Source organism: Podarcis gaigeae (genome assembly GCF_964106915.1).
Source record: "Podarcis gaigeae genome assembly, chromosome: 2".
NCBI lineage: Eukaryota > Metazoa > Chordata > Lepidosauria > Squamata > Lacertidae > Podarcis > Podarcis gaigeae.
The window spans coordinates 13,327,420-13,339,953 of record NC_139679.1 but is presented as its reverse complement, the minus strand read 5'-3'; the positions used below and the strand labels follow the sequence as shown (position 1 = coordinate 13,339,953).

At 47.8% G+C, this 12,534-nt stretch overlaps 1 protein-coding gene across 2 annotated transcripts; it reads right to left on the bottom strand.

Moving 5' to 3' along the window:
• Window positions 1–1,615: 1,615 nt before the first annotated feature.
• LOC310838625 (aquaporin-4-like) lies at window positions 1,616–11,095 on the bottom strand. Of its 2 annotated transcripts, none has more exons than XM_083726164.1 (5): window positions 10,928–11,095; window positions 7,619–7,975; window positions 5,633–5,797; window positions 3,423–3,503; window positions 1,616–2,425 (listed from the first exon to the last, which is right to left on the bottom strand). In XM_083726164.1, exons 1-5 carry the CDS (start codon window positions 10,940–10,942, stop codon window positions 2,222–2,224), a joined length of 822 nt encoding a protein of 273 aa, XP_083582290.1. In that variant the 5' UTR covers window positions 10,943–11,095; the 3' UTR covers window positions 1,616–2,221. The 2 variants fall into 2 exon arrangements, with proteins under 2 accessions (XP_083582290.1, XP_083582291.1); XM_083726165.1 differs by having other exon boundaries at window positions 1,616–1,880.
• Window positions 11,096–12,534: the final 1,439 nt, after the last annotated feature.

Sequence of the window (12,534 nt, the reverse complement as noted above, 5' to 3'; positions counted from 1 at the left end):
CTCCATAGCACTCCTCACTGTGCTCGATTGTGTGCATCGGGTTTAGAGAGGGAGGTTGGCTTAGACCTGTTGTTGAACTCCACCCATGTGGCAAAGAGAACAGAGCATCACAGTGGTGGCCTTCTGAGATGCTCTCTCCAGTACTGCACCTAATATTGGGGCAAATGGTAGACACAGGCCTGGGATAGAGATGGGCATCCTTGAAGCTTGCAGCGTCTACTGTTTCGTTGTTGCTGTCACAGTGGTACCTCGGGTTACATACGCTTCAGGTTACATACGCTTCAGGTTACACACTCTGCTAACCCAGAAATAGTACCTCGGGTTAAGAACTTTGCTTCAGGATAAGAACAGAAATTGGGCTCCGACGGCGCGGCAGCAGCAGCAGCAGCAGCAGCAGGCCCCATTAGTTAAAGTGGTGCTTCAGGTTAAGAACAGTTTCAGGTTAAGAACGGACCTCCGGAACGAATTAAGTACTTAACCTAAGGTACTACTGTACTAGCATTCCCAAACCCACCAGCAATTGCTCCTACTTTCGAGGGACAGACCCAGATTTACAAAAGCCATCCCAGTTTCTAATTTGATCCCAGCATGTCCTGGTTTTCCTTAAAGGGGGGACCCCTGACCATTAGGTCCAGTCATGACCGACTCTGGGGTTGTGGCGCTCATCTCGCTTTATTGGCTGAGGGAGCCGGCGTACAGCTTCCGGGTCATGTGGCCAGCATGACTGAGCCGCTTCTGGCGAACCAGAGCAGCGCACGGAAATGCCGTTTACCTTCCCACCGGAGTGGTACCTATTTATCTACTTGCACTTTGACACGCTTTCGAACTGCTAGGTGGACAGGAGCAGGGACCAAGCAACGGGAGCTCACCCCGTTGCAGGGATTCGAACCACCGACCTTCTGATCGGCAAGTCCTAGGCTCTGTGGTTTAACCCACAGTGCCACCTGCATCCCCGCTTTTCCTCAGAGAAATGCTGGAGGGCCTGGTAGGACGTCCCTACAGAATCACAGAACTGTAGAGTTGGAAGGGGCCCTAAGGATCATCTAGTCCAACCCCCTGCAATGCAGGAATATGCAGCTGGTCCATACAGGGATTGAACCTGCAACCTTGGTGTTATCAGCACCATGATCTAACCAACTGAGCTATCCAGGCTCAGTTGGTTAGAGTTGTACTGTACCTTGGCTCTCGAATGTCTTGTGACTCGAATGTTTTGGCTCCTGAATGCCGCAAACCAGGAAGCGAGTGTTCTGGTTGGCGAACGTTCTTTGGAACCCGAACGTCCAACGCAACGTCTGTGGCTTGTGATTGAGTGCAGGAAGCTCCTGCAGCCAATCGGAAGCCGCGCCTTGGTTTTCGAACATTTTCGGAAGACAAACGGACTTCCGGAACGGATTCTGTTCGAGAACCAAGGTACGACTGTATTTTCACTGGAGAAATGTTAGAGGGTATGGAATAGTACGAGCCTATTTTCATCGGAGGAATGTTGGAGGGTGTGCAGAGGGTGCAGCAAAAGACCTTTACTTCTGATCCCAGAAATGTTTTTCTTTTTTTTTAAGAACCAGAAAAACCAGAAATCACAGGCCTCTCCACCACCACCACAAAAAATACACACATAGTTGCACCAAGCTTTCTTTGGTAGTATAATTGAGGAGAGAGGGAGGGGTGTCATTTTGTTGCTGCTGTTGTTGAAACAATTGGGAATCACCAAACTCCATGCTGATTTACCTATGAATCACCTGGCGATATACCAGTGAACCCAGATCTGTCTTCTGTCAACTTCTTGGCCCAGGCTTTTACATGATGAAGTCGCCAACGGAGTGTAGAATGGAACCTAGCAGCCTTGGTTTCCAGGCCTTTCCGTGTCTGCCATGTCCGTCATCCTGGGCACAGAAACCAGAGCACCAAGTTCTAGCTCGCTGGATCTTACCCAAAGAGAACCCAGGAATCTTGGTTTCCAGCTCTTGCTTGTGTTAGCCTGTGAGACCGCCATACTCTCTAAGTTGGGGCCAGAACCTGTGGCCGTGCTCGGTGCCATCAATGTCAGGCTGTGTCATCTTTAGGGGTCCAGATTCCAATCCCATCCTAGTGCCAGAGCGCGGGTGATCCTATACGGAAGATAGCAGCTGCTGGGTAAAAGGGGCAAAGGAAGCTTTGCTAAGAGGAGGGAGTTTTGTCGCATGGGGGTAGCAGCAGGAAGCTGGAGAGGGAAAGGTGTTGCTTTCTATTCGGTGCTGTGTTCCCCATTGCAAGGTGGCTTGGCAGCGGCGGAGACAGAAGAACGAGACACGCTGGCCGCCTCCACGATCTCTATGTCGCGGCAAGTCAAGCAGGCAACCAGCTTCTCCCGCGAAGCGTTGTTGGCAAAGAAGAATTCGTAGGAGACACCAGCAAGGACTGCACCAAGGATGGGGCCCAGCCAGTACACCTGGAAGGAGGGGAGGAGAGAGAGAGGAAAAGAGGCAACCTAAAGCACCTGTCTCATCCTTGAGGATAGAGAAGTAGGCCCGAAATCAACCAGGATGGCTTAAGGGAGGCAGTTTTAAAGTGACTGAATCAACTTGGTGGGATCCCAAGAGAGGCAGGGAATCACAACACTCAGGGTTCCTAAGCAGCCTTCATAGGAGCCAACTCCTAGGGGCTTGAGGTACTTTCAGCCCCTCCAATAAAATATTTGAGGGGGCCTCCCCCACCCCAGTTGATGCGCAATGCCATTCAAATGGGGTATGTGCATCGAATCATGTGATCGATTATGTGAGGCAGGGCTTACCTGCCCCCACCAATATTTTATTCAAGTTGGCACCCCAGGCAGTTTTAATAATGATAATATGAACCTGGAGCACTGAGGGCCAACTAAAATACATTAACTACAATTGTTAACTACAATAACAATTTCTCCCCTTTTTTTGTAAGGCACACAATGTGTTTTTTGTTGTTTTTCTGTTTTGTTTTCTACATGGGTACTACAGTGATACCTCAGGTTAAGACTTAATACGTTCCAGAGGTCCGTACTTAACCTGAAACTGTTCTTAACCTGAAGCACCACTTTAGCTAATGGGGCCTCCTGCTGCCGCCGCGCCGCCAGAGCACGATTTCTGTTCTCATCCTGAAGCAAAGTTCTTAACCTGAAACACTATTTCTGGGTTAGCAGAGTCTGTAACCTGAAGCGTATGTAACCTGAAACGTATGTAACCAGAGGTACCACTGTATTTCCTGTTTCTTTTTTTGTGTGTGTGTGTCTTATCTTACTTGGCGCACTTGTAATTCTGTATATTTTTATTTTTCAATAAATAATATTTTAAAAATGAAAAATAATTACACTAAGCCAGAAAAGCTTGAAGGGAAAAAACTGGAGCACTGAGGGCCAGCTGAAGTACATGAAGTCAGAAAAGGGGGAGAACAAAGAACCACTCGTCTCCACTTACCCAGTGATGTTCCCAGATTCCTGTCACGACAGCTGGTCCCAGGGACCGAGCTGGGTTCATACTGCCTCCGGAGAACGTGCCCTGCAAAGATATCATAATGGCATAGTCAGTGGTGGTCCATCTCCCTCCTTTGGGCTGATTGTTCTGTGCGTTAGTTTGTTGTCATTATCTCAAAAACAACCAAGTGTGTGTCTTGCTGAACATCATCTATTGTTCATAAATGACTTAATATGTGCTAGGTGCTACATAGATATATACAGTAAAAAGTAAGTCCCCCTGCCCCTAGGGTCGCAAAATCTGTTCCCAACCATTGGTATTAAATTTGCTTCACTCCCGAATTACAGTACTAGTACTAGTAAAGTACTAGTAAAGGTTTCTTCAAACCACAAACACAAAGAAAAACCCTGATTCTTCAGCCAGAACCCCCACATTCTGTGATCTGAATCCATTGTGCAAATCTGCATATATTTCCTTACAAACATTTTCTGTGTGTCCCAGTGTTGGTTTTAGTATACTTTCTGATTTGTCAGCCCTCCTTTTGTGCAGCAGGACTGAACGCAGTGCTGTGTGTGCAGCTGTTAAAATCAATTTCCTGCTTCAGGCCTGAGCTTACTCTTTCTTTATCCAGCCAAGATTGCATGATTCCTTCAAGCTCCAGTTTTCAGCCACAATCACTTGGCTGACACTGAAGGGTATAGACAGCAAAACAAACAATATAAGATGGTACTTTGGGAGGTACATCAATTACAAAGCCAATGTGGCCAAAGCTTTGCAGATAGAGCATCTTTTAAATTGCACTAGAACCTCTACTTACAACCGCCTCTACTTGGGCACGATCCAAGTCGCGACCATGGCAAACCCAGAAGTAAATACCAGGTTTGCCGTGATTCGTGCATGCGCAGAAGTGGCTGCTGCTGTCTGCACATGCGCACAAGGGCACTTCTATCAGCGACCCATTTCGCCTAAAGGACGGACTGCTGGAACGGATTATGGTGGTAAGTAGAGGTTCCACTGTATATATATTGTTTTCTGAAGTCATGAGGACTAGGATATTGCTCTGTTTAAGTACAGTGGTATCTTGGTTGTCGAATGGCTTGGCTGTCAAAAAAATCAGCTCCCGAATGCTGCAAACCTGGAAGTGAGTGTTCCGGTTTGCGAACATTTTTTGGAAGCCGAACTTCCAACGCAGCTTCTGCGGCTTCCAGTGGAGTGTAGGAAGCTCCTGCAGCCAATCGGAAGCTGTGCCTTGGTTTTCGAACAGTTCCAAACAGACTCCTGGAACGGATTAAGTTCGACAACCAAGGTGCCACTGTAATTCAACCTGACATTCCATGTGTCTTATGCAGCGGTAGGAGGGATGCTATCATCTGAAACACCAGGGGAAGTGGGGGAATGGGTCTCTCGCCCTGACCTAGCCACTATGATCCACGCAACGGTCACCTCCAGACTGGATTATTGTAACTCGCTCTACGTGGGGCTGCCCTTGAGACTGACCCAGAAACTCCAGCCGGTGCAGAATGCTGCAGCGAGACTCCTTACGGGGTCTTCGCTGCGAGATCACATTCATCCGGTGCTATACCAGCTGCACTGGCTCCCGGTGGAGTACAGGATCATGTTTAAGGTGCTGGTTTTAACCTTCAAAGCCCTATACGGCCTAGGACCCTCGTACCTACGGGACCGCCTCTCCTGGTATGCCCCACAGAGGAACTTACGGTCTTCAAATAAAAACATCTTGAAGGTCCCAGGCCACAGAGAGGTTAGGCTGGCCTCAACTAGAGCCAGGGCTTTTTCGGCTGCGGCTCCAACCTGGTGGAACACTCTGTCACAAGAGACTAGGGCCCTGCGGGACTTGACATCTTTCCGCAGGGCCTGCAAGACAGAGCTATTCCACCAGGCTTTTGGTCAGGGCGCAGCCTGACTCTCTCCTTTGGCAATCTTTACAAAACTTTAGTTTATGGTTGCCATCAATTTTGATTTTAATTAATTTTTATAATGTTTTTATAATGTTGCACTGTTTTAGTGTTGTTAGCCGCCCTGAGCCCGGCTTCAGCTGCGGAGGGCGGGATATAAATAAAATTTATTATTATTATTATTATTATTATTAAAAATCAGCTTTCAGTCATGGGCAACTTGTGATGCTGGCCCCAGGCTTCTAGCAACAAAACCTTCAATCAATCTGGACTTTATAAACCACATGCAAAGGCTCTTACCGCAGCTAGTGCTCCTGCAATTACAGAGAAGCCAACGGCCAAGATTCCAGGCTCACCCAACTCACGCCTCCGATGGTCTTCTACAGCAAAGATGGTGAGAGCTAGCTGGAAAGTGGAAAAAGCTTCCATTCCCAAGGCCTGTCCAGCGTTTCCTTCGCTGCTGACCTGAAATATTGCAGTTCGAACTGTTTTTATGTTGAAATTGTTAGTATGCTGCATAATGTCTTCAACCAGCTGGTCTTCCTGCTGCACTCAGCATGTGAGTGGACTTAAAGGACTCTGAGGAACCCCTCCCTCCAAATTCTATGACTCAATTAAAAACCAATTCTATATGTGCCACTGTTCGGCCCCAGCATGTTCATGGCAGCTGGGTAATCTTTGCATGTGTTTAAAATCTTTGCATGTGTTTCTTTCCCCTCCTGTGATGAGGCTGCATTTTAATGTTTTAAAGTTGTATTTTAATCTTGTTTTTAAATTGTATTCATTCAACTTGTTTTTATTATTGCTTGTTAGCCGCCCTGAGCCCGGCCTTGGCTGGGGAGGGCGGGGTATTAATAATAATAATAATCATAATAATCATAATAATAATAATAATAATTTATCGCCACGTAACTATTTACTTGGGCATTGTCTCCTTCGCAGCTATACACATGCATAGCTAAAAGACAAGAGAAAATACATTATATATATATATATATATATATATATATATATATATGTGGATTTAATGTCCGTAATGGTGTGAAACGAAGTGGCTTTTGACGTTGGTTGGTGGGAAAGAAAATCCAAAAGGACCTGTTGTTTCAAGAGATAGTTTGAGACAAGAACTGGGCAGTTGGCAGAAAAAGGGCTCACTTGTAGCCTAAGTGGGCAGTGGGCTGCTGGCATGTGGTCAGCAAGTCAACAGCTAAAGGCAGGGAGTGGCAAAGTTGGAGCATGAGGAAAGCAATGGTCCCATGCAGCCAACAAGGCTTCCAATTTGCTCAGAACAGCCATCAGTGCTTCCTTGGAAGCTCTTCTAGAATCATCTACTTGTTGGTACCAGGTAGTTCCTTGGCTGTAGTTCCCTTCATTGCCCAGAGAGGGATGAAGGCACTCAGCTGGACTCCCTATGTAACATTTCTAAGGTCACCCATTTAAATTCAAGACCCGCTACAGGCCCAGACTGTCAAGAGTCCAGGTTCTCAGCTTGATAACACAGTTAGCGTAGGTAATTAAAACAGAGGATTTTTTGCAAAAACAAACAGATAGCTCCGGACGACTCTAACAAAGCCTCTGGCATTATTACTCAAGGTGACCCTTCTGAAAACTTCTGGTGGCGACAGAAGATATTGAATTTACGATCCTTACGTCTCTTGTTTTGCTTCCTGTCTAGCAGCCCTCCCATTCACTGACTCTTCGGACTTAGTGGATCAGCTCCAACCTCTTCCTTTTTTGAGAGGCTGTCTCTATTTGCACCTTTTTGTACTTCCTGCGAGCTTTGGCTGTGTTCTAGCCTGCTCTCAGCTACTGCCTTATCAACCAGATCGTCAAGGTCACGAAGAGCCGAAGTCTGCAGCTGCCAGATCTCCTCTGCCTAACATCTAAGCTTCTCTGCTCCTGGCTGCTTTCAGCAGTTGGCTGCAAACCTTCACTTGGAGCTGGCTCATTCCTGACACAGAACCTCCAAGTGTCCCTATTTCCTAAGGGCAGTCCCAGATTTACAGATGTCATCCCAGTTTCTTATTTGATCCTGGAATGTCCTGCTTTTCTTAGAATGTTCCTTCCCCCCCCCTTGGGTAAATCTTATTTATTGATTTTTCACACACAAAATAACAATTGTAAATTACTTTATCCATTGCGTCCTCATTTTTTGCTCTTCCAGATATGGCTACTCTATTTTATTTCTATTCCTGGCTAAAGTGGGCAGAGTTAAAGTTGAAAGGCGGATGCCTCGTGGGGAAGGAGTCCTAAAGAAGGAGGGAGAAAGGAGTGTAGCTTACTCACCTTGGTGACCAATTGCCCCACAGCTGAGGTGGGCAACACAAGGTAGAAGACACCTGAAGCTAAGATGGCACCCAAGCACTGGGCCAGGATATAGCTTGCTGCGTGCATGGCGTCCAGTTTGCGGGTGCAGAGGAAGGCCACCGTGAGCGCTGGGTTGACTTGGGCACCGCTGATGTCGCCAAAGCAGTGAGCCAAGCTGACAGCTACCAGCCCTGCAGCAAGGGCTGGCTGAAGTGGGGAAGGAAGCACCTCTTTGGGGCTCACAGGGGATGAGGCGCCCAGCACCACCCAAACGAAGATCAGGGTGCCACCTGCCTCTGCCAGCAGGCGGCACCAGAACTGACGGCTCTGCAGTTCCTGGAGTTGAGGGAAGAAGGAAGAGTCAAGGGACGTTATCACCTGCAGGTGGACACAGAAGACTCTGCTTGTTCCAGGAATGGGCCACTACAACCATCTGAACTGCTAATGCAAGCCATTCTCTACATGCTCTCCACCGTGGGAGCAGGGCCGGGGCGGGAGAGTGCTAGAGTTCTGTCTAGTCCTGTTACATGGGATCAATTCCAATCTGTTACCTCCGAGGATGTGGACAGGCTGCTTGGACGAGTGAAACCAACCACCTGTCTCCTTGATCCTTGCCCATCCTGGCTTATAAAAGCTAGCTGGGAAGGGCTGGGCGATGGGCTTCGCGGGGTGGTGAATGCTTCTCGCTGTGAGGGAGCCTTCCCAGACCCAGGCGATTATCAAACCGCTTCTTAAAAAAACATCTTTAGATGCTGCCAATATGGCCAACTATCGCCCAGTCTCAAATCTTCCATTCTTGGGCAAGGTGATTGAGCGAGTGGTTGCTGAACAACTCCAGGCACCCTGGAAGAAGCGGACCATTTGGATCCCTTCCAGTCGGGATTCAGGCCTCATCATGGGACTGAAACTGCCTTGGTCGCACTGGTTGATGATCTCCGGCGGGCCAGGGACAAAGGTTCTGCTCCTAGTTCTGCTGGATCTCTCAGCGGCTTTTGACACCATCGACCATAACATCCTTCTGGACCTTTCTCTAAAACCCCCAACTGGCAGAGGATTGATCCTGGGGAGCCCCATGTCTACTGAACCACCAGAATAAATATGGTAAGAGAAATCAAGCACTAAGATAATGGAGGCCAGCAAGGTGTTGTGGTCAGTGTCAAATGGAACCAGGGAGACCTTGGGTTTAACTCCTCCCATGGCCATGAAGTTCACTGAGTGATCCTTGGGTCAGTAACTCTCTCTCTCAGCCTGACTAACCTACCTCAAGAGTTACTGTGAAGATGAAATTGATGGTACAAGAGGGAGGGGGCACTTTGAGCTCCTTGTGTTGCTGGCAGCATAGAAATATAATGAAATGGCATCTCAGTGAGGGATACATTGATCTCATGCACTCCGGAAACATAGTATGTGCAAATATAACCTAAGAATCACGGCTTAGTGAGAACAAGGGACCATTCAGGAGTCCCACCAGCGGCCAAACAATGCCAAAGAGTGTTCACAAAAGAACGCTTGTTGGTGGCATAGCCATCCCATAGTTGTCGCCAGTATTTGGCAGTCAAAGGTATATTGACTTTGAAAACACAACCTGTGCTCTATTGGCCAACAGAATTAGGAATCTCCCCCTCCAACCCCTTATGCACACCATGGTGTTTGTTCTGTGAATGCCTGATTATCGTCTTCCAAAGCAACTACTCTACTCCAAACTTAAAAATGGAAAGCATAATTGTGCTGGTCCTGTGGGTTTCCGTGAGGCAAGGTCCGAGTCCAGTCCGAGGTTGAGGGTGCAGTATTGAGGTCGTCCATCAAAGATGAAGCTGGGTCCAAAGCAGGGAGTCGGGCGAGGTCAGAAAATCTGGCAGGACAGGGTTCAGGCAGGAACTGGCTACCAACAACGTTGCTCCCGCAACTTGGGACTGGGGCTGGCTGGCTTTTATCTGCCCTGAGGCATAGGGCGGCTCCAGTCCACAGGTGACTCGCCTCACCTGGCCTGGAGGCGAGCACTCCTCCTGCAGGAACTTAGTTCCCTCTGCCTCTCTGCCCTGAGCCTCTGCAGCTCAGGAGAGGCTGGAGGGTTACCGGACCCAGAGGCAACCTCAGCTTCCTCTGACGGGGCTGAGAGTGGAGCACCTGCAGGCAATGGGTCCTCCATCACCTCAGGAGCCAGAGTAGACTCAGCTGGTACCTGCACCTGAGGATCCGGCACAGGTGAGGACCCTTCAGGCTCAAGCCCCAGCCCCGGCTCAGCTGGAGGCGGGGAATCCTGTGCAGGCTGGGATTCCTCAGGTTCAGCCTCCGAGTCCAAATCCCAGGCCATCACAGTAATGCTGGTGGTCAGCAAAAGAAGTTCAAAGACTCTCTCAAGGAAAATCTTTTAAAAATGTAGTCTAAACACTAACAACTGGGAACACTGGCCTGTGAGCGCTCCAGTTGGAGAACAGCCTTTACCAAAGGTGTCAAGGGTTTTGAAGATGCTCAAACTCAGGATGAAAGGGAGAAATGCGCTAAGAGGAAGGCATGCTTGGCAAACCCTCACCATGGCCAACTCCCACCCGGAAACCTATGTCCCCACTGAGGAAGGATGCGTGGATCCAGAATTGGCCTCCACAGTCACTTACGGACTCGCTTTTAAAACTGTGTTTGTGGAAGACAATCTTACTCGGCTATGAGTGATAGCCAAAGAAGAAGAAAGATGCATGTAGCCTTTTGTGTGTTACGCAAGAAAACAACAACGAAAGAATTGGCATCACAAACTGGAATGACACACAAGGTTTTCAATCAATTTAAGTCACAATAACAGGCTATCAAATCCATCTAGCTATCCTATTGGTCTTCAGCTAGTGACTCAGAACTTGATTTAAGGGACACCAGTGTGGGCACCTGATTTTTAAAAAAATGATTCTGTACCTTCTGTCAGGTACAGTATCTGCTAGCTACTTAAAACATTTCTTTTCCGATTCTGAACTTATACTGGCCCTGAGGAAAATATGTTGTCTGCACTGTTAAGTCTACTGTTTGTTAGCGGCCACGGTCTCCGTTTTGGATTTGGTGAACGTTTTCAAAGTAGCCAGATGAACCGAAGCAAAATGTGTTGAGGGATCAGAAAAGGTGAAAAGGACAGAACCTACTGACAGAAATGACTGATCAAGTGTATAGATGGACACATAGATGGATTGTTACAGGGGAAAACAGGTGGACATCAACTACACGATAGGAAGGGAGTTGTGGGTGAACACTATCAAAATACATCCAATTTGGCTGTCTCCTATATTCACAGAAGGATGTTCTTACCTCCCTGATGCCCATGGTGTCTAGCTGCAAATTCTGATCGGAGTGAGAGAAGGTGCTTTGTTGTTTTCATCTAGTGGTCCACCTTTCTCCCACATCCTCTTCCCTCCCTCCCTTCACCCTCCCCTGTTAGCATCCTATTAAGGGTGAAGCAGAAACAATCTAGAGGACGATGAATGATCTGAAGTAGAATTTGGTGCTGGAGTTCATGAGATGTTCCAAGAAGTCTCTAAAGTCCATTATTCATAGTAAGTGTCCTCAACTCATGATACTTCGTCATAACACGGTTTCTTACAATGCCTTTGACAAAGTCCTGCCGGGTTTGGTCAACTAACATCTTACTATCAACATTCGCCTTCCCCGTCCAGGGTCCGAGGGGAAGGGGGCGAAGGGGGAAATCTTTAGGGAGGGAAAATACAAAATATGTTGTTGTTTTTTAATGCTTTATTGTGTGTGTGTGTGTGTGTGTGTGTGCGTGTGTGTGTGCATGTGTGTGTGCATGTTGGGAATCTCTGGGTTGACACTGAAGATGTCAAGGCAACAGGTTCCTTTGAAGCTCATCTGAAGAGGGTTGTCACAGTAACCATTGCCCCAGGCTGGAACTCATTTCTGTATGATCAAAGAGGGATAGCACACATTTCAATGAATTTAAATATGAAACAGGCAATAGAGGTGTTTTCCACCTCCCCCCAAAGAGAGATCGTGCAGTTAAATGTGCTGCTGACTTTTCCATTGCTGAGAGTGAGCACAAGAGTGGTAACTGAATATGCACTTAGAAATAAGTTCAAATTTGCATCCTAGTGGGCATGAATCTGTAGGTAATGTTTTGCAGGACCAGGTCAGACACATGCCATGCTCGGCCCCAGTCTGGATTGATCCCCAGTTCCTTTGCAATGTGAGAGAGGAGCAAGGAAGAGATTATGAAGCCAATGCAGCAAATTCAAGTTTGCATGCCTGAAACAGCAGCGTCTTGTATCACAATGTTCTTGTTCTGTCTGGGACAGTTCCTCTTGCAGATACTTCCAAGAATGCAGCAATAGTGTGTGCCCTACAAATGTTGTTGCTGTTATTGTTGTTCATAACTCATTTTCTTTACCCAAGACAAACCCAAAGTGACAAGCAAAAACAGCAAGGCACAATAAAGGCAACATGAAGGACAACATGCAACACCATCACCAAGGAAACAGCCACCCACCTTTATAAAAAGGTAAAGGGGACCCCTGACCATTAGGTCCAGTCGTGACCAACTCTGGGGTTGCGGCGCTCATCTTGCTTTATTGGCCGAGGGAGCCGGCGTAAAGCTTCCAGGTCATGTGGCTAGCAGGACTAAGCCGCTTCTGGTGAACCAGAGCAGCTCACAGAAATGCCGTTTACCTTCCCGCCGGAGTGGTACCTATTTATCTACTTCCACTTGATGTGCTTTCGAACTGCTAGGTTGGCAGGAGCTGGGACCGAGCAACAGGAGCTCACCCCGTCGCGGGGATTCGAACTGCCAACCTTCTGATCGGCAAGTCCTAGGCTCTGTGGTTTAACTCAAAGCGCCACCCACGTCCCTACCCACCTTTATAGCAAGGAACAAAAGGCATAATAACCAGCAGCAAAATCCAAGC